This window comes from Podarcis melisellensis (genome assembly GCF_964234715.1).
Source record: "Podarcis melisellensis genome assembly, chromosome: 11".
Classification (NCBI taxonomy): domain Eukaryota; kingdom Metazoa; phylum Chordata; class Lepidosauria; order Squamata; family Lacertidae; genus Podarcis; species Podarcis melisellensis.
Window position 1 is genome coordinate 36,073,721 of NC_138543.1, and position 22,590 is coordinate 36,096,310.

Consider the following 22,590-nt stretch of genomic DNA (forward strand, 5'->3'; position numbering starts at 1 on the left):
ACCCTAACAATTATTTATAGGTAGCTATGAGTTGCCAAATGCTCGAAGTGGCGCTTTAAATGTATGGAGCGTTTAAGTAGCCGTGATTCTACACTGCTGCTGCTTCGAGAGTGAGAGAGACGTTATCCGGTGCTTGAGTTCTCGAGGCACCGTTACTTTTCGCCCTTCGCAGAAAGGAGCAAGTCCGAGCAGGGTCTTGCCCGGGCGAACGCAGCTATATCGAGACGCCTCTTTCTCCAATCGACGTCCAGCTCAGGATCCACCCACCGCCGGCCGCCCCTTCCCAAGGATATAAAACGCGCGAGCGGTTTGTTGCGCTCTCTGTGCCTCTTCGCTGGGGCGCGCTGCGTTTGTTTGTCTCGGCGGCAGAGCAGGGAAAGTGCAGTTTCCGACAAGGATCGACAGGGCGGCGGATCATGGCACCTATTGGAGGGACCCCGAAAAACAAGAAGGTAAAGCCGCCGGCTGCTTGGAGCTCTTGCTTTTTTGGTTTTGTTGTGAAGAGAAGCCCCGAGGTGTAATAGAGCCGCCAACCTTAGAGACCTTTCTCTGCCTTCGGAGGGTTCGGGCAAGAGGTGGTCTATTATCTCCTGCAAGGCGTCATCGAGAAAAAGAACATAGAAAAGTTGTGAGCGAGAGAGGGGTCGTTTGTGGCTTTGCTAATAGGCAGACCCTGGGGGCTTCAAGAGGGTCAAAGGTGAAAGTCCGCTCCACGAGTTGAGGTATAGAAATAGACACCTCGGTCTACACCCGTGGTTCCCAACGTGGAGCAATTTGATTTTTAAGGGGGGCAATTCGAGAATGAGTTATTAACAGTGAATGGCCTTTTAGGCTTCCTCCACTTGAATAGGAGTTCACTTTTCGAATAATAAGAATTATATGGGGGCGGGCACCAGGATTTTAGAGATACTTAGGTGGGGCATGGCCAAAAAAAGGTTGGGAACCACTGGTCTACACTCTTAACTATCTCAGCTGCCCTAGAGGCTGTTGAGTGTAAGCCAGGAGGCGTATTGAAGCCAGGGGCACCTGGTTCTGACAATTTTTTTATATCTCAGGACTTTTCATTCATTTTGTGTATAAATCTGATTATTCACATTGCTATGGGAATGTTCAGTATGATAGCAAAGTGTGTTTTCTGCATTTGGAACAACTGAATGTGATACTGATTTAGATAGATACACTTTTTACATGCTTTGGCCAGGATTCTGCATAAAAATGTAATCAGTCAGAATTGTTGGGTCACTTCCTATGCCATGAATATGTAAATTTGCAGTCCCGCAGATATGAATCTTCATCATCATTAGAAAGCTTCACTAGAAGACTCGTTGTTAATTGCTTTCATAAACGTTACTCCGTGTGATTTCAAATATTTGTGTTACTGTTGCTTGATCGTGTATATGACTAAAACCTAATAGGAGAGGTAAAAGTACCCTTAAATATTAGACCTATGGATAATATGCATGTTGGAGAATGGAGTATATATGTGTGCATAGCTATGGAGTTATGTGTGTGACCAACACCTGGCAAAGCATTTGGTGGAAACTTCTGTAAAACTTTTACTTAAGCAAGAAAGGCAATGTGCCCCATTCCAGAACAGCTGTTTCCTAACGGAAGGGTGAACTTTTTGGTGATAGGGAAATGCAATGCCTATCAGATTTGTTTAAAAAATGTTAGCGTCCAGATTATATGTTCCTAGAACATATGGGCAAGTGTAGTGTGTAACATGTGCACTGTTAGACACTTTTCACACTGTCTTCACTTCAGAAGCTGAGTTTTATGAAGCAGGTCTGGTAAATCATGAAGCGGTTAATAAAAAAGGGGGCACAGACATTTAGGGAGAGGTCAGTCTGAGATTCAACAGCAACTGTCACTGCAGCTATGAAAAGAAACACAGGACAGCTGTCACTAGTGCCTCAGTTAACTATGACTGAGGGATCACAAAAAGAGCCGTTCAGATGGCAGCCCAGGCAATTGTCAGCAAACTTTTTCCTAATAAATAGTATTACATACTCAAGGGGAAATAATACTTTGAACAGGATCTGCCATCAAGCACGTAAGGGAGTAATAACCCAAAATGACACCTTGTCTTAGGGAAGGGCATAGTTTAGTATAGGAGCTTCTATCCCCAGGATATCCAAGTGGAACTAAGAAAGACTACTCCTTGAAATCCTGCAAACCACTGCCAGTCAGTGTAGAAAATTCTGAGCTAGATGGATGAGACTTGATATAAAAACCAATATACGACACAAATAGGTTCAAGTCTACCTGGTCGCCTAAGAGGTGTTAGTATGATATACTATAAATGCCGTCAGTGGTTAGAATCACCTCCAGACTAGGTATTTTACAGAATGCAAATATTGTTTTTCCTTTTAGGCCCATAATAACTACCAGATATGTTTCTATAGACAAAGTAATAAAATATTTTGTACAAATAATTTTTTATAAATATATATATGAAGTTGCTGTAATGGAGAGGATTTCCAAGAAGTGGTGATAATAAAGTGCCAGGAAGGGTGAAGATTGAGTTCCTTTGACCTATCAGGGTCTCAATAGTCCTCTGAAATCATGAATTTCCATCCTGGAAGCTGAATGTGACCATCTACATATTTCCTGTAGTTTTTGTCGTGCAGATTCAAAGTAGCTAGTCCATTGCAAGTTAAAAAATTGTGCTCTGTGAACCCAGCACACAACTGGTGAATTTAGTGGCTGTTGTAACAGTCCTGCATTTAAAGAATAAATGCAGTGACGCAAAATGACTTTGTGTGAGTTTCAGAGGGTTGAGTAATAAACTTGGCATAGTCCTCCTGGCAAGCATTCCCTTATCAGTGGGAATGCTATAAAACTAGCACACACAGAGAGAATTAAGACAGATGTGTTGGCATGGTTGATGGTAGCTGCTTTCTACATTGCAATCTACCAGTGGAATCTTACAAAGTTTCTTCAGCTCTCATCTGTGGCTCCTAGAAGCTGCCAGTATGCGACAGCTTCAGGAATAGCTTCAACTGGCAAGCTAAACCAGATGAAGGTAGCCGATGAGTCTCAAACCCTTGGCAAGTTAGGGACTTCCCTTACATGCAAAGACAGACTGCGGCGGATTGAGGGGACAAGATCAATAGTGGGTCCAACGGTCAAGAAGGCAGCTTCTGCATATCCTGTAGAGGGAAATTAGGGGCATATGGGGCTCATCAACTTAGGAAAGTAGCCCATCTACTTTCAGAGAATGAAAACTCTGATCCTAAACCTCTGCTGCCTTGTGTGATATCTTGTGGAGAAGATAAGGCTAAGGAGTAAACTCTACACAAATCCATTATGGAGACTTAAGAGGAGTGGATGGTGCCTTGTACGCTTCCTTCTGGCAACTCCTGCTGCCCTGCTGGAATCAGACATATTGCTCTGCTTTCCTTTGGACCACACCAACAAGTGGGGTCTTGTCTAGGCATCCCAGGACCTCCATACACACTGCCCAGGCTTGCACCCCAGGAAGACCAGCGGCTTAACTTTATACATTGTATGAAATGTTAATGTCTTTTATGATTTTTCTCCTCCCCATAATATAATGTATTTATGTATATGTTTTCAGATATAAGTTGCTTGCAGACGTTTTAGATGAACGTTCTAAAATATTATATGAACACTATGTAGTTCTTCTTCTTCTAGGGTATTCTTGAACGTCTAGATGCTGGAGAAATTGTGATTGGTGATGGAGGATTTGTCATTGCTCTCGAAAAGAGGGGATATGTAAAAGCTGGGCCTTGGACTCCAGAAGCTGCTCTAGAACACCCAGAGGCAGGTTAGTTTAATCTGCAATGTATACATTATGAATTGTGTAAAATTCCCAGTTGTAGAATACACATTGACCCCTATGCTTGATAAAGTTAGTCATGATAAAAGCTGTGACCCTAAACAAACTTACTAGGGAGTAAACATCATTAAATACAATGAGTAAGGCTATAAAGGACTGTGCTTTATGCCCCTTGAAATCAGTGGAATAAGTCAGGTGCAATTAGTTCACATCCCATTTCATTCAGTGGACTTAATCACAGTCCACCTTAGCTAAATAGGAGCTGTTGGGCACAACACACAGGCCAATGGAAATTGGTTCTATTCAACAAATTTTAATGGGCTCTTTAATGGGCACATTTTCTGATTTATACCTGATTTTGTATTTTATGACACTTTGAACTGGTTATTACAGAAATATTGCTTTAACATTATATCAGTAATATTTAACCTTTTTATATTTTTGCAGTTTCGGGACTGCCTTAAAATAAGGATTTAAAGTATACTGTTTGTTATCCTGTGTCTGAAGGTCTTTGAAGATGGGGTCCTGGATTTACAAAGACAAGGGGATGCAAGCAAATACTGTGATAATCACAAAAAAGCCATATTAATGTAATCAGTGGTCCTTTGGTTATCCTCTGCTTCTATAAGTAGCAGACAATGTGGTGGGACGGCACTGCTCACCTGACCTCCGGTCATTACATTGTAGATATTTACCAGGAGGGGGATAGTGTCTATGGTGCAAATGCACTGATGGGAGTATTGGATTGGCTCTGCCTCTGCATTTGCACCATGCAGGCTTTGCCAGCACTTCACCCCTCTACCTCCTGGTAAGCAGCAGTGATGCAACTAACAGGAGGTCAGGTGAACAGTAGTACCCCACCACATTGTTTATATCTGACGGTGTCAAATACTAGGTGTTCTGGTACCATTTTTAGTAGTAGCTTTATATTCAAAAACATTTGGCAAAACCTATACCTCTTCAAGGGACGCAGGTGGCGCTGTGGGTTAAAGCCTCAGTGCCTAGGACTTGCCGATCGAAAGGTCGGCGGTTCGAATCCCTGCGGCGGGGTGCGCTCCTGCTGCTCGGTCCCAGCGCCTGCCCACCTAGCAGTTCGAAAGCACCCCTGGGTGCAAGTAGATAAATAGGGACCGCTTACCAGCGGGAAGGTAAACGGCGTTTCCGTGTGCGGCTCTGGCTCGCCAGATGCAGCTTTGTCACGCTGGCCACGTGACCCGGAAGTGTCTCCGGACAGCGCTGGCCCCTGGCCTCTTAAGTGAGATGGGCGCACAACCCCAGAGTCTGTCAAGACTGGCCTGTACAGGCAGGGGTACCTTTACCTTTACTATACCTCTTCAAAGACAAAACTGTCCCTGCCACAGTATGGGGAGAGTGAAATTAAGCCTGACGCTACTACTACTGTCCACCACTACAATTTTCCATGTATCACTCCAACTCCTTCAAAGTAAGGCAAGATTTTAAAAATGCAACAAACAACTATTTCACAACGGGGGTGTATTGCGAAAGTCCCATACCAGTCAGGCAAACAATGTTCTAAGTGTGAAATAGATGTGACCTTAAATCATTCTTAAATTACATTTTTATGGGTCAAAATGGGGGGGGAGGGGTGACAGAGTGTCAGTGTGTCAGATGTGACCTTGAAACTGGATAGGAAACCAAACAGTCTTGAAGTGAAGAAACAGAGCCTGTTTTTCTTGCCTTTGGTTAGAGTGCGGATGGTGCCAGCTATTGCACAGTAACTGCTGTGGGATTTGAGACAGCTATTCTGGCATCATAAGTATAAACACATGTGCTTGGAATTAAGTCCTTTTTATTGTGACAGAAAATGCTTCCTAAATGAGGTAACGAGTAGAAGTAATTAATGGCCTACCTGTGCACATTAAGTATCCTGCACTGCAGGGATACCAACATGGCTACCCTGCAGTGGCGTAGTGTGGGTTGTCAGCACCTGGGGCAAGGCAAGTAATTTGCACCCCCTAACCTGTGGATTTGCGCCCCCTAACCCTAACCCCCAGAAGTTGCGCCTGGTGCGGCCGGCCCCCCCTGCACCCCCCACGCTACACCACTGCTACCCTGCAGGTGTTGTTGGATTACAACTTCTATCATCCTTGACCTTTGGTCATGCTGACTACGGCCAATTGAGGTTGGGATCCAGTAACATCGGGAGGACACTGCATTGGCTGTCTGTGTTCTATTGTCTCTATAAATTCATTGTAGTTGTGGGTGGCACATTTCCCATTTAAAATCTACTTTTGATACACTGCCTGTTAAAAATGCTATTGCATATTGCACCAGTAGACTAAGGAAAAATAGCTTATTGGCTAAAGACAATATCCAGTAGTGGAGAACAGACTTCTAACACTGGATAGCACTCTAAGGAAAGGAAAAAATGTGCCTTTCTTTTGCAACTTCAGATCTACCTGGAAGTCTTTCATCAGCTATTATCATATGAATCCTATTTATTTATACTTCTACTCAAGTCAGCATTGTTCTTATTTTTACAGGCAGGAAAAAGAGGATGAGAGAGAGAGTGATTTTGCTTTCCCAAGATACCTCTACAATAGAGATGAACCTTAAACCTTCCTGGTTCAAATCCAATTTTGTCCAACTGTCAGACCTACAAATGAAATGGTTTAAGAGTCTCAGATGCCTTTTGCATTAATCATGTACCAATTGCAAGTTGGGAAATTAATGTGCAGGTTTTTTAATTGATTAAATACGCATACCCTTTATTAATAAATCAATGGGAGTGTTTCTTTTTAACAGTATAACAACTCAGTTAAAAATGAAGCGAATCACTATGTGTAGGTAATAAAATGGAACATGATAAGGCAATACCAAGTAAAAGGAGCTGCTGCCACAATATTAACATCATATTTGACTCTTCGTTTTGTTTAAACATTTTGCAGTTCGTCAGCTGCATCGAGAATTCCTCAGGGCTGGATCAAATGTTTTACAGACATTCACCTTTTATGCCAGTGATGACAAATTAGAAAACAGGGGGAACTATGTAGCTGATAAACATTCTGTGAGTAGTTTCAACTGCTTTTTATTTTTATTGACAAGGAGAGTTACATGATCTCAACGCAGAATCATGGGTCATCTTTGCAAGACATAACTTATTAATTCAAAGATGTAGATTTAAAAATTCAAATAGAAATAAAATATATGAAGATTTAGTATACTGAAATGGCATGACAGAGATGCTGCCTGGATTACCTTCCAAAAAAAACAGGGACCACCGCCTGTCAGATGAAAGAAGCAAGCTAGTTACTCTTACTGTAGTTATTTCTCACAAAGCACTTTCAAGTTGTTTAATACTGTGGAAAACAGGAGCTGACAAGGGCTAAATTTATCAATTAATTGTGACAAAGAAAAGTTTGTATACCTATATACAGAAGTAACTCCTTATAGTGTGACATATTATGTGCAAGACATGAATAGCCAAGAAGAATGTTCGTTTGATTTTTCAGTAAAACCTAATTACTATTTTTTAATCTAGAAACTAAAGTTGGAGGCCAGTTTGTCCTTTGCTCCTCCTTAGAGATATCGTAACACTGTGGTTACCTTTCAGACTTGAAAACTATTCCTTCCCCCCAATATTTTCCTCAGGTGCTTTTAAATCTCTCACTTGAGAACATGTCAGCAATGTCAGGACAGAACCAGAGAAGAGATACAGACACTTTTGTCAACACTGAGAGGCACTCTCCGCTTCAATATTTTAAGGATCATTTGCCTATTTTTAGGTAGTTGGTTAGGATCACACATGTCCTCACTCTAAATTACCTTTGCTTGTCAGGAGTGACAGAATAAATGACATTTGCTGCATGATTCCTGACTGTCTGGGTGGGACTACTGATGAAGACCTAGTTAATTGTTGGTTGGTTAGTTGCTTTTGCCAAAACAGAAGCAGGCTGGCTCAATGGCAGCAAAGAGAGGCGAACTATATTTATGTTGTGATTAGAAGGAGTTATTTTCAGGAAATATTTTTGGGACCTCTGAAGATACTATTTTGGACCCAAAAACGAAGCAGGCAAACATTTACACTGTCCTCTAATAAAAACCACCCCCTTATGAAACTGTACTGTGATGATTGGTAAAATGTGAGACATCTTAGTTGGACAACAAATGTAACGTGTGTTCATTTTTCCTACAATAAAAGTGTAGGTATGTATATGGTGTAAGTCCGTACTAATGCTATTTCTGTATTATCAGGGCAAGAAAGTAAACGAAGCAGCCTGTGATATTGCAAAAGAAGTGGCTCAAGAAGGGGATGCTTTGGTGGCTGGAGGCGTCAGCCAAACCCCTTCATACTTAAGTAGCAAGAGTGAAGCTGAAGTTAAATCAATCTTTCGAAAGCAGCTAGAGGTTTTTACTAAAAAAAATGTGGACTTCTTAATTGCAGAGGTAAATGCAACCATTAAGGAAACAGTAAGTGGTGATAATGGGGGAAACGGCTTTTGTGATAGGTTCATATCCAGAGTTTGTGTGAATTGAAAAACTGCTTGCACAATGGGGCTCTGCAGATTTGCAACCCTCCTGCCCCCAAAGAGTGACCAAGGCATGCCAAAACCGGGCCTAAACCCCTATTGAAATGGATCTAGAAAATCTGTTTCATCCAAGAGTGCCAGAGTTGAGGGTGGGCACCCCTCAGAAATTTGTACCCAGGGCCATGTGCCCCTCAGCCCCCCCTCCAATGCTGGAAGGTGTGGGATAACAATGTCTTGGGCCTAGCCTCTGCACAAACAAATCAGAATGAATGCTCAATAAACTGATATCATATAGCCTCCACATAAATTTTACATGAACAAATCAGGATAGATGCTCAGTGAGTAGGTTGGTAGAACCCTTAAACAGATACCCTGAGGTACAAATGAGTTTAGTATATGACGAAAGATACTCAGCAAATGCAATTTTTGGAGGGAAAGTTTTGAATATTTAGAAAATAACAGGAATCCTCATTTCCCTCTCCTCTGGGCTGGGAAGGGGAAGCAGTGACTTCAGCAAAGGTGTCTCCCAACTGAAGGTGAGTGGCCCACTGGTGGTATTCTTCTTGCCATTGGAGGGCAGCAGAAAGCCTTGAAATATGGAGCATTCCAAAGGTGGGGAGGGAGCAGAGCTAGGCATTAGGCCCCTTGTGGAGTCGATCAATGTGCCAGTCTGGAGCTCCGGCAGTGATCAGGGCTAATCGTAGTCCACCTCCGTTTCAGCCACCATGCATAGATATGGGGCAGATGCAACGATGGCTCTGACCCTCCACAAAGCCCTTTTGTCAGGGGGTGGGGTTTTTGCATTGTATCCCAATTTTTTTAAAAAAGTACTTTTTCTTTTAGTCTTTTGTTTGTTTCTGTCACATTTTCACACCAAAGGTAGCATTATGCTCTGAACACTCTCTCTCTCTCTCTCTCTCTCTCTCTCTCTCTCTCTCTCTCTCTCTCTCTCTTACTCCTTTCATCTCTTTTTAGTATTTTGAACATGTGGAAGAAGCTGTGTGGGCAGTTGAAACCTTAAAAGAAGCTGGGGTTCCAGTTGCAGCAACTCTTTGCATTGGTGCAGAAGGAGATATGCATGGCATATTACCTGGAGAATGTGCTGTCAAACTTGTAAACGCTGGTAAGATTCTATATTTGACGTATCCATCGTGATACAAGTTATAAAATATTAGCGATATGGAATGAGATGAAAGAAGCTCAGCAAAAGTAGGTGCATGTTTGAGTAGGAAAATATTGGGCAAGGTGAAAGGGAAGGCCTGTTGGCTCATAGTGGACCCAGCTTGTGGGGGGGGGGCATTGCCTCATTCTCCCTAATGGACCAATTACTCAAATAGTTCTACTTTTTATTTTAAAATTTTCGAATCTGCTTTATTAAGGCTCAAAGTAAAAATGGCATTTTAACAAGTGCTTTGCAAATGACCCTGTCGCCCACTTTAGTTTTGTGGGTGGGAACTTTGGGTTTGTGGGTGGGAACTTAGCAAATCCCTCAAGCTTGAAGTCTGCCCACGCCAGGTCTAGAGTACATTCAGCCCAGTCCTGCAAGGTGTGGATCTCATACTTTGACGCTCCCAGCATTTCAAAGACAATAAGTACTTTGCTATTTATGTCTGTTTCCATGCATGCATATTTAAAGTGCAGATAAAAAAACACCATAACATCACAAGGGGCCCTTTATACACAGATCACATTAGTTTAAAAACATTGAATTGAAAGATATTGTGAAACACTTCACATCTTGTTCTTTAGGTGCTTCTATTGTTGGAGTGAACTGCCATTTTGATCCAGCTACTTCCCTCAAAACTCTGAAACTCATGAAGGAGGGCTTGGCAGCTGCTAAGCTAAAAGCGCACCTCATGTCACAGCCACTTGCGTTTCATACTCCGGACTGTGGGAAGCAGGGGTTCATTGATCTACCTGAATTTCCTTTTGGTAAGACTTTTGTTGTTGCTGCTGTTCTTAGCGTGAAGCTGCGAGAAAAATAGCACTTATACATCAAATAGCAGTATACAGTATACATCAAATATCCAGTCCATGTACTGGAAATAGGCCCCATTGCCTTCAAAAGCATACAGTTGGTCTGGAACTGAAGCCATGTTGCATTGTATAAAATGTATTATTAATTTTTTTTTTAATGCACCCTCATTCTATTCATATTTCAAGAGTGATTTATAGTCAATTAGATTAATTATAGGGATGCGGGTGGTGCTGTGGGTTCGGCGGTTCGAATCCCCACGACGGGGTGAGCTCCCATTTGTTCGGTCCCTGCTCCTGCCAACCTAGCAGTTCAAAAGCACATCAAAGTGCAAGTAGTTAAGTAGGTACCGCTCTGGCGGGAAGGTAAACGGCATTTCCGTGCACTGCTCTGGTTTGCCAGAAGTGGCTTAGTCATGCTGGCCACATGATCCGGAAGCTGTACACCGGCTCCCTCGGCCAATAAAGCAAGATGAGCGCCGCAACCTCAGAGTCCGTCACAACTGGACCTAATGGTCAGAGGTCCCTTTACCTTTACTTAGATTAATTATAAAATCCAACACTAAAACAGTAGGGTCAGAGTCTAAATATTTAAACCTAAAGATTGCTGGCAGGTAAACGTCTATAGCAAGAATAGGAACCATTTTTCAGGCCACAGACCACGTTACTCAGCAAAAAGCTATTAGATGTGAGGTTCACATTTCATACATGGGCAGAGCCCAAAAGTAGATAGGGCTAGTTACCATGCAGATCAGCTGAGGGGTGTGTGTGTTATTTTCATCCTGTTATAGGGCTGGGCTTGATGTCCGTGCTGAGACTGGGATGAAATTGGGCCATCTGCTTCCCAGATGATCTGCAAATATCATCTAAGGAGCAGGAGAAAGCTACTGATTTTCATCCCCATCTCAGTATGCTTAAAGCTTCCCACCCTGCATGCTGAACTGGGGATTAAAAATAAATAAATAGAATCTCCCTGTTCCTCAGATGATCTATTCCATTTGGTTGGGGAAACATGTAGGTAATTCTTGGAACTAGAAAAGAGTGCTGAAAAAATTGTTTAGATCACTTTGTGGAATAGGGAGCCCTACCTAAGAAAAGTCAGTTTGGAAACCGAAAACTTGCTCCCCAAGAGTGGCTATTGTGGCTCTGCCTTATGGTACCTGGAGAGACTCCTTGCTGCTGTTTGCAAACTAAATAGTTGTGAATGAATACACAATTGTCTGTCCTGGTTAGCGCTGTCTAAAGAAAACAAACCTATTTTGTAAAACATTTGGATGACAATGGTAGTGTTTTGCACAGATTTTTATCACCGAATGTGCAGATAATAATGAAGTTAAAGTAATTACATATCATTACAGCTTTGGAGCCAAGAATTCTATCCAGATGGGATGTTCACAAATATGCAAGAGAGGCCTATAATTTGGGGGTTCGATATATTGGAGGGTGCTGTGGGTTTGAACCATATCACATCAGAGCAATTGCAGAGGAGCTGGCCCCTGAAAGAGGATTTTTACCACAAGCCTCTGAAAAACATGGCAGCTGGGGGAGCGAACTGAGCATGCATACCAAACCATGGGTCAGAGCAAGGTAAAGTATATTTTTAACTCTGATACTAAAATAACCCACTATATATATTTCTTTTTCAGAAATGCATTGCTTCATATAGCAGATTTCTTGGTAGTAGTACTAGAACTCTATGTCATGGTATAAAACCATGCACACAAGCAGTTTTGAACAGTAATTTTATAGACCTAAACACCAAGATGGAAGTAATGGATGCAGGATATTACTAAACATGTGCATTTAGATCAATACAGTGACTGAGTTAAATACCCTCCAGTTTACTAGAGTACCTGTTATTCAGCCATTGTACAGTAAAGTTTCATTCAGATTTCCTGATGATATACATGTTCCTTTCATGTTAGGCTGGAAGCATTTGCTATGTATAGTAAAGCTAGAGAGACTGAATTCAATCAGAATACTAGCTTCTTAGTTATGTAGTTTCCCCTCATGCTCCAAACATGTTGGGACATTTAAATATCAATTTCATAATAAACTTGTTCTGTTCATACTACTTCTTAGGCGCCCAATGCAGTGCCCATCAAGGCCTTCTGTCCCTACCAATTTTTAATTTTTTTTTTAAACCTGTGAGGGTTTTATTTCAGGCCAGGGGTTTCTCTTTTGGGGGGTCTGTGTTTTCTTTGTTTTGAGCTGTATGTAGATATGTTGCTGGGCCCCTGGGGAGATTTTGTTTCAGGGAGTGGAGGCAGTTCTGAGCATCACCACTTTCATTCTGTGAAATGGGTATTTTGTGGTGCTCATAGCAGTTTCTTAGATTTCCAAATATTCTCCCTCCCTGACACAAAATGTTGAGGATTCTTTTGTTATTGTGTGGTATTGCCTTCCTTTTTGTTGCAGCTAAGCCAGAGGGCCACTATAAAGTTCAGCATATATCTGTATCACGGTTGTGAAGGTTGTCTGAGGTCCTGAAACCTCATTTAAATGTCTTACATTGCAATCATTATATAGGTTGCCTTTGAAGTTCAACAATGTGCTGCCTTTGAACATTCAACAATGTTTAAAGCTATAGTCGAGATTTCTGGAAACCTGCTATTCATATGCCTGGGGCTACAAAGTTCATTTTAGCCCCCTCCCCCTCTTCACTATATTATATATGTCAGTGTTATTTTTGACCTGGCCTTAGGAGGAAAAGAAACTAGGAAATATGCATATAACCCTTTCAAAAGCACCTGTATTCCAGAAGTGATATGTTAGGGTTTTATGCCTCAATATCCTTGGAGAGGTGGAGTGGGGAGAATTAGCAACAATACAGCACTACCAATGTGCCCCCTTAAGTGTTTGAGGCCCTCTGTGCTAGATCTCAGTTGTCCTGGCTGAATGATTACACTATTAATCCCTCTGGCAAGTCAGGGTTGCCACATATCCTCTTTTTCCAGGACAGGTCCTCTTTTTCATGGGTATGTAAAATCAGAGGCGTCATAGTGAGCCATAGTTAAAAGTAGAACACCTTAAATTAAGTTATTAAAACAATCCTTTGCACTGTTAGGTTTACAACCAAAATTATTCTATGACAATCTGTTGATTTACATGCTAAAACATTTTGTAAAATATCTCGTACTGTATCCCTCTTTGATTAAAAATATATTGAATAGGATTTGTCCCTTTTTTAACCTAGGGCTAGGAAGGAATACTGGGAGAATCTCTTGCCTGCTTCAGGAAGACCATATTGCCCCTCACTGTCAAAGCCAGATGCCTGGGGGGTGACCAAAGGGGATGCTGAGTTGATACAGCAGAAAGAAGCAACATCTGAACAACAGCAGAAAGAACTCTTCAAAAGACAGAAATTCAAATCCAGCACTGTAGCATAGATTATTAGCAATTTTGTCTATGCAAAAACAAGCATGTCACTGTATAATTGACAACTCAATGGAAAGATCAGACAGAATTTATTAATTGCAAGTTGGAAGTATAATAAATCTCAAAACACTTTTTAAAAATTAAAATGCGCCCATGCTATGTGCTGCACTTCTATTGAATACTCCAACTTATTTGCAGTACACACAATTCAGAGCACGTTCATCCTCTAATACTATTGAAATAATTGGGATTTAATGCTTACATGTAAAATAGTCCAATCCTAAGCAACTTTTCTCATAAGTCACACTGCATTTAACAGAATTTCCTTCCTAGTGAGTGTGCTTAGGATTTCACCAAAGAACTTGGGTTAATTGGAACTTTATATGGATTGTGCCCATTATCTTAGATGGAGAAGCTTTATCTTCTATTTCCCCCCTTATAATCATAGCACTCTTTATGAAAGCTAAAAGAGATGAATACTTATTTTGGAAAGATATATTTTTCTCAGGATAAGAATAGCTTAAATCATTGCAATTATATAATTTTTAAAAATAAAATATTTCTGATAAACAGCAGACTATTTTCAAAATATTTGTTGGTTTTATTCTCCCAGGCCTGAGATGCCATTGCGATGTCTAAATGCATATTGCAGGAGATCAAATTAAGCTAAAAATTATTCTGCATTAAAAAAAGAAAAGTTAATTAAAAAGGGTTATTTACAGTCCCAATTAGAAACAGAAAAATGTAAAGAAGATACAAGAATATAAAACTCTTTTCTGCATGTGAAATCCAAACATGTAACTTCTGGAAATGTATGAAATCCACTTGGCTTTTCCATTACAAATTAGCAAGAAGTCTTATATAGATCATGAATGAAGTTTCCTCTTGAGCTGCTTCGCTTCCCAGACTGTGGGTGGTATCCAAAAGCGATGGTACTGAAATAATCCACCAGTGGAATGGGGAGGGGGCCATTTAATTGACCCCTAAATTCCATGCCCTCTCTAAATCTGCCTCAAGGGTTGGGGGGGTCCCCTCAGGGCAGATTCCCCCCCCCCCTGTATGTTTTTTGAGAGGTGCTATGCAGGAAGGGGAAATGGACAAAAAAAAAACCCTCCCTGTTTTGCTGACCAATTCCTTCTGTCAATAGATAGTTGCCACTGGTTACCACTCTATAACTATGCAGATATTTCTTCACCATGTAGCATCTGTGGAAGCTGATCACATTTACTTTCACCACTCAGCATGATTGATCCATTCCAATATACTTCACTGGTGCACCTGATTAAGAAGTTGAAATAATCTTTCTTACATCTAATCTCGTATGAGGGCTTTGGTACCCGCTTTTAAAAAGGGAGATCTCCATTGCTCGCTGAAACTAAGGTCACATGTTAAAACCTTAATAACTGAAAATCTTCTGGCATGTGGCTCAGGGCCGGCCTGAGACATTTTGGCACCTGAGGCAAACCACAAAATAGCACCACCTTCCTTGCCAGGGAAGAAGGGCTAAGTGAAGATATACATCAGGAACAAGGGGGGAAATAAAGATCTACATTGGAATCTGCTGGCCTCTGTGGTTCCTGCCACTTAAGGTGCTTGCCTCACCTTGCCTGATATAGCTAAATAAATGACTAATGTCTGCTATATACTGAGGGAATTGGCCTATATGTGACATCATTCAGTTCTTTTATATCTAAGAGCAATGTTCTGTATTAATACCAATAAAGATTTACAAATTACCCTAATGTCTTGCTGTTTTAAGAGTGAAATTATATTTAAAACGTGCATTGTTAAGAAAAATGAATAAAGGTACCTAACACAATGTTTTAACATGCTTCGTTTGGCACAGAATATTCTTCCTGAATATGTTTGCCTTGCCACCTTTCTTCTCCACGACACATTATAGAACTCTTTTGTAATTGTGCATACACACACAAAAAAGGCAGCATCAATCTTGTAACAATAAAGCCGGAATGGGAAGTTCTGGCCCTCCAGATGTAGCTGTAACAATATATATACAGATAAACTTCAGTTGTCAAATGTAATCTGTTCCGGACGCCTATTCGGCTTCCGAAATGTTCAACAACCAAGGCTTCTGATTGGTTGCAGGAGCTTCCTGCACTCTGGAGAGCCAGTGTGGTGTAGTGGTTAAGAGCGGTAGTCTCATAGTCCGGTGAACCGGGTTTGCGTCTCCGCTCCTCCACATGCAGCTGCTGGGTGACCTTGGGCTAGTCACACTTCTCTGAAGTCTCTCAGCCCCACTCACCTCAAAGTGTTTGTTGTGGGGGAGGAAGGGAAAGGAGAATGTTAGCCGCTTTGAGACTCCTTCGGGTAGTGATAAAGCGGAATATCAAATCCAAACTCTTCAAAGCAGAAGCTGTGTCAGATGTTCAGTTTCCGAAAAATGTTCAAAAACTGGAGCATTTACTTCTGGGTTTTCGGCGTTCAGGAGCTGAAACATTCCAAAACGGAGGCGTTTGGGAGCCGAGGTTTGACTGTATATCATTCCTGTTCTTTGTCACTGGTGTCCAAAAGGAATAGTCTGATACTTTAGCCGTCAACTACTTGAATCTAGGACTTTACTTCACTTGTATCTTGTGTCCAAGAAGATGCTTTGCCAGGGTGTTCTGGAGCAACCATAGTTTGTTTAAAAATAATAGCAACAGACAAGTTTTCAAGCCTTGAATGTTTTCAGTTAACCATCCGCTGAGAATTGAACATTTGCTGCACATCCTGGAAGCCAAATAGGGCATTTCTGCAGCAGTTATTTTGAAGAGTTTGTGTTGCCTTTACACACATTTAAGGTATTTGGAATCATTCTTTATTTTCTCCACAAGGAGGAGCTGGCTGAGGGAAATCATATAACACCGTCTCACAATTCTCTGGGGCAGCCTTTAGGTTGGGCATAAGGGTGTTCTGTTCTGGTAATATACATGGTAATAAACAGTCCTTAGGAATATATGCTCCTTAAATCAGGGGTGGGGAAACCTGTGTCCCTCCAGATGTTGAACTCCAGCTCCCCTCATTCTTGGCCATTGGCTATGCTGAATGGGGCTGATGGGAGTTAGAGTCCAACAATATATGGTGGTCCACAGGTTCTTTGCTTTACATTGACTGTATTTTAATCCACTGTTTAGAGAGCCTTCAAGTGGGAAAACATTTACAAGTGAATGTTAATAGTAACAATGGAATGCTGTTCCTGCTTCTTCCTCACTAATGTCTCTGAGCAAGAGTAAATAACATGAATTGCTTATTAAACTGGAATAGATGGCTGCCTCAGAAGAATGCTCCATTAAGCAGTCATGATAATCCACATCCACTCAACTTGAGAAACTTTTCCATTACATATAAAATGTCCATTCAGCCGGCAATAAAGTGAATTAAACCAAACAAAATGTGAAACAGGTTTTTTTATTAAAACACACATGAAATTTTTCCTTAAGCTATGCATGGCCATAAACAATAGTGTGACTGTTTCTATATATAGTATTTTTTAAAAAAAAAAACAAAATCGCTGCACATCTGTTTGCAGTTTGTGGTAACAATGCAACTCTTCCCTACCATTGAGTGAGATAGCATCATGGAAATGCATTAACGTTCTCACTGCGCTGGGGTGTACTGAATATGCATGATGGTCAGTTTATAATTAAAGATAATTGAATTCCAGGATCTTCACATTAGAGCAGCTTTTTGGTTGCCATTCTGGGATCACTTCCAGAAAACCTGCTCGTTGAACATTCGTCCAGATTTGTTTGCAGAAGGTTTGCAGGGAGATGAGACGGTGTCAGCTACTTTTTGAGTATTAATTCTGATTTGGTTGCAGGGTGGTTAGTTGACGCTGAGTCAAGCAAATCTTATCCCATACTTTCCAGTGCATTTCCCCCACTGCTTTTCTTATTGCAAAAAGTCTGGGGGGGTTGGGGGGAGTGGAGGAGGAAGCAGGATTGCTGCACAATAGATCAGAATAAACTTTTATTGTGTAAATTGCAAGCCCAAAACAGTGGCTGTCTAGAAGTGCCCTTAGTTGTCAGCCAGAAAGTGAAGAATGAGAAGAAATCGGTGATTCAACAGGGATATCCAACAGTTACTATCTGATGATGAACTAATGGAATAGTATTTGTAGTTCTGCAGCCTCTGTTTCCATCCTTCCTTCCTTGCCCCAAACCGAAGATTGGCGCTTAACCAGAAGTAACATGAGCTAAAGCACTGGTGAAACCCAAGGTGATGCATTAGCAAAAAATGGATGTGTTTGTGCTGAATCTTGACATCAACAGTTTCGGCTTCTTTCTCGTTATGTTGTCCCAGAAAGTGGTGCAGGCAGCTATTTGGTATTGTGAGGCATTTTGCCTTGAAAAACCCATTGTAAGGGTCTTGCTCTGGCAGCAAAGCAGAATCTCACACTCTTTATTTGTAAAGGTAAAGGTACCCCTGCCCGTATGGGCCAGTCGTGTCCGACTCTAGGGTTGTGCGCCCATCTCACTTAAGAGGCCGGGGGCCAGTGCTGTCCGGAGACACTTCCGGGTCACGTGGCCAGTGTGACGAAGCTGCTCCGGCGAGCCAGCACCAGCGCAACACACGGAAACGCTGTTTACCTTCCCGCTGTAAAGCGGTACCTATTTACCTACTTGCACTTAGGGGTGCTTTCGAACTGCTAGGTGGGCAGGAGCTGGGACCGAAAGACGGGAGCTCACCCCGCCGCGGGGATTCGAACCGCCGACCATGCGATCGGCAAGCCCTAGGCGCTGAGGTTTTACCCACAGCGCCACCCGCGTCCCTCTTTATTTGTAGTTCAGCACTAATACAAAAACATAATCTAGGAAAGCAGGTAATAGGAATGTCCCTATAAAACATCTTTATAATTATTTTTTCCATCTCAGCATTCCCTACCCCACCCCACCCTACACATCACTAGGTGGATTTTTTAAAAGTACTATAAAAATGTAAAAGCACTGCCTCCTTGTGGTAAGCAAGATAGTTACAAGAGCAGTGAAAGATAAGGCAATCCTCCCAAGGGATTTATTCCCAGTTAATGAAGTTGTGAACAGTTGCTGTGCTTATTTTGCATACATTTAAGCTTAAATTCAACTGCCACAGGTGCTAGTTTATACATTTAATTGCCATTTGGCCCTACTGGTTACAATTTTTCTACTTATATCCATGAGGATATATACTTGCGAACTGAGAATAAGGCTTCAAGTATCTGATTGCATTCACAATACAGTGGTACCTCAGGTTAAGTACTTAATTCGTTCCAGAGGTCCGTACTTAACCTGAAACTGTTCTTAACCTGAAGCACCACTGTAGCTATTGGGGCCTCCTGCTGCTGTCGCGCCACCGGAGCATGATTTCTGTTCTCATCCTGAAGCAAAGTTCTTAACCTGAAGCACTATTTCTGGGTTAGCAGAATCTGTAACCTGAAGCGTATGTAACCTGAGGTGTATGTAACCTGAGGTACCACTGTACTTGTTATATCTTTAATGTGTTCCAATATTGCATCACAACGACTTCCAATTGGGATTTCAATGCCTCATACAAGGCTTGCAAAAGGTCCTGCACAGTCTCTAGCCAACAGGCTTGAAGCCAGCTTCTACTTTCTGAAAGGATCTGCTGCATTACCAAGAGCCCCACAGGCAATTGGGCAAATCAATTGTGCAGTTGATCAAGTCACATATCTACCTGCTCCACACCTAACAACAAATATACTGTCAGGTGGGAGGCTGCTCTAGGAGCAACGGACTGATGATACCTATGCCACATTGTCATGGTGAATACACTCCAGGGACAGATTCTCCATGCAAGTACCAAGTGCTCAAGGTCTACTCCCATGTGGCTTTTCAGGTAGTACAGAGCAGACACTCAGCAATAGTGATGTCCAAAGGGAGTATAGCAATGGAACATCACTATTGTGAAACACGAGAGACTGTTTCCTTCTTGGACATAGTGTGTGTGTGGGGGGGAGGATCATAGCCAGGGCTCAAGAAGATGTGGGTTGATGGGATTGTGCTGCTCTTGACAGCAATATTCATACTGTTCCGTTGCGGCCCATGACATTTGTGCGTACACAATCGACATATAAAGTTCACCGTTGCCACATAAATGTTGGTGGTATTTTCCTGCTGTCCACACTTTGCTTCTTGAATTCCAGGACAGTTTGGAAAGGTCCTAACCATGGTTTATTTAAATTATGACATAGAAATGTGCCCATCTAGAGCAATTCTGTCTACACTGACTAGCAGATGGATTTCAGATAGGGTCACCTCCCTACCTAGAGATGCTGGAACTGGGACCTTTTGCATGCACAGCAGATGCTTATTCACTGAGCTATGGCCATTCCCCAGAGGACAGTGCCAATGTGGACAACAGCAACCAAAGTGTAATTTATTTTCTCCCAGTGGTCTCTTCGGCCCCAAGTTTTAGCATTCTGCTTTGAATCAAATTCCTGGTGTGTTATTCTGATTAAAAAAAAAATATACAGATGAACAAATGTCACCCTCATAATAAAAGCACAATAAAAGTCATACAGTAACCAAAACTGCCCAGACTGTACATGTGGACCTTATCCTCCAATAAATAACTGTACATTATGCAAGTTACTTTGTTATCTGGAAGAGTTGGTGTGTGAACACGGCAAGACAGAGTACAGTTACGCCGAAGCAAATTCACACCATTTAACAGGTAGGTTGCTAGACCTGTTGAGAAGTTCAATGGGTGCAGCATTTACCTGGGTCCAGGATGTCACTAGAGGCTTATTGACATTTTATAACATTTCCGTGTTGTTGTTGTTTTAATGTATTGCTTTAGCATAGGTGAAGGCACAGTTTAAAACACTCCAGCAGACAAACAAAGGCCACTGCTTCCACATCAGACTTCCAAATAGAATCAGCTAGCAGTGGCCCAAAACAGAGCCCAATCTCTGCTATAACTTCGTTGGATATGCTAAATCATGGTACTAAACTAGTCAGCCAAAGTCATGACCCTCACAGATACAGGATCTCAGGTTTGGAAGGGTACCCACGGTCTCATCCAGGCTGACCCTCCCCCCCCCAATTAATCAGCATAAGCATCATTAATTTGTACCCCACCCATCTGGCTGGGTTGCCTCAGACACTCTGGGCAGCTTCCAGCATATATAAAAACACAGTAAAACATGAAACCTTGAAAAGCTTCCCTATACAGGGCTGCCTTCAGGTGCTTCCTAAATGTTATACAATTACTCATCTCCTTAACAACTAATGGGAAGGCATTCCACAGCCGAGAAGGCCCTCTGCCTGGTTCCCTGTAGCTTCATTTATTGCAGTGTGGGAACTGCCAGAATGCTGGATCTCAGTGTCCGGGCTGAACGATTAGACTTTTAATCCCTCTGGCAAATCCATCTTAGTGTTGCCATATGTCCTCTTTTTCCAGGACAGGTCCTTTTTTCATGGGTATGTAAAATCAGAGTCTTAGTGATCCATAGTTAAATGTAGAAGTCAGCAAATGTGTCCGCTTTTTTGATCTTCATCTTTCAGTGTCTATCAGGTCCCTCTTTCTTGAGTAGACCTGCTCTCTTTCTTCCCATTCCCACTTTCACCTCAACCTTTGGCCATGTCCTAAAGTCTTGCATTCTCCTTCTTCTGACAACTTTCCTCTCTATTTCTAAAGCAAGTGGCTCTGGTCAGCATCTGGTTCCCTTCTGGATGCCCTCCACCTCCAGCTAAAATTTCCCCTTCTATCTTTAGTCAACATCTTTTTCCCCCCTTCACCATTTCTCTACATCTTGCAGTTTCTATGTGTTTTGATGCATTCTTTTGCAACTGGCAGCTTGAATCATTAGGCATGAATCATTTAAAGTATTAAAGCTATTGTTAGTGTTAAATTGCTTGAATGATACTCAGTGATGTTTTCTGACTTCATAGAATGCCAATTTAGGGGCACATTCAAGTCTCAGTGTCAAAAGACACCTCAAGGTTTTGGGGCAAACTGCACACTTTGTAAGCAAGTGTATATTGCTTTGTGCATTAGTGTGATTATTAGGATAATGTATTTGTTAGCTGGATCAGAAGCATATTTACTCAGAAATTAGTCACACTTTTTCCAGTGGGATTTATCCCCTAGTAAGCTAATTTACCTAGTAACCTAGTCAGGGACGCAGGTGGCGCTGTGGGTAAAACCTCAGCGCCTAGGACTTGCCGATCACATGGTCGGCGGTTCAAATCCCCGCGGCGGGGTGAGCTCCCGTCGTTCAGTCCCAGCTCCTGCCCACCTAGCAGTTCGAAAGCACCCTTAAGTGCAAGTAGATAAATAGGTACCGCTTTATAGCGGGAAGGTAAACGGCGTTTCCATGTGCTGCTCTGGTGCTGGCTCGCCGGAGCAGCTTTGTCACGGTGGCCACGTGACCTGGAAGTGTCTGCGGACAGCGCTGGCTCCCGGCCTCAAGAGTGAAATGAGCACACAACCCTAGAGTCGGACACGACTGGCCCGTACGGGCAGGGGTACCTTTACCTTTACCTTAAGCTAATTTAGGATAACAATCTACCTTTACACATTGAAGCAATGCCTTTAACAGAGCATTTATCTTATGGAACTCAGACTTTGTTCTATTGGTTTTGTGTACTATTTTACCCTGTTTAAGAAGCACAGAGGAAAATCCTGCTCTATAAAAATATATTCTCTAATGTTTAGGTGTACTTGAATTTCAACAAATCAAGGAATCCAGTAAATAGGAATGGATAATTGTTTATTGCATTGAGAAATGAACCAACAGCTTCAGAAATGAATAGAAAGAGGTGTGTTGCTGTTTACAAGGATGTGTTTCTAATAGTTTTGATGGATTAATAACCTCAGAGTCTAAGAGACCCACCTTATTCATCATCTCGAAAATTAGGTATGCCTATGTCTTGTTTAATTAGCATACCAGACTAATGCGCTTTCATTTACAGTATGAATATATGCATGGTAACACCTACAATT

At 41.9% G+C, this 22,590-nt stretch overlaps 1 protein-coding gene across 1 annotated transcript; it reads left to right on the forward strand.

The window, feature by feature from the left end:
• The first annotated feature begins 294 nt into the window (after positions 1-294).
• On the forward strand, positions 295-15,380 carry LOC309379888 (betaine--homocysteine S-methyltransferase 1). The gene is made up of 8 exons (XM_081929434.1): positions 295-452; positions 3,658-3,790; positions 6,712-6,830; positions 8,018-8,209; positions 9,268-9,415; positions 10,042-10,224; positions 11,625-11,853; positions 13,463-15,380. Exons 1-8 carry the CDS (start codon positions 417-419, stop codon positions 13,653-13,655), a joined length of 1,233 nt encoding a protein of 410 aa, XP_081785560.1. The 5' UTR covers positions 295-416; the 3' UTR covers positions 13,656-15,380.
• The last annotated feature ends 7,210 nt before the right edge of the window (positions 15,381-22,590 follow it).

Bases quoted from the DNA above. Each gene is read 5' to 3' on its own strand.
- LOC309379888 (XM_081929434.1), top strand. From the start codon at position 417: ATGGCACCTATTGGAGGGACCCCGAAAAACAAGAAG. The intron at 6,831-8,017 runs GTGAGTAGTTTC...CTGTATTATCAG, and splicing joins ATGTAGCTGATAAACATTCT to GGCAAGAAAGTAAACGAAGC. The intron at 11,854-13,462 runs GTAAAGTATATT...TTTTTAACCTAG, and splicing joins AAACCATGGGTCAGAGCAAG to GGCTAGGAAGGAATACTGGG.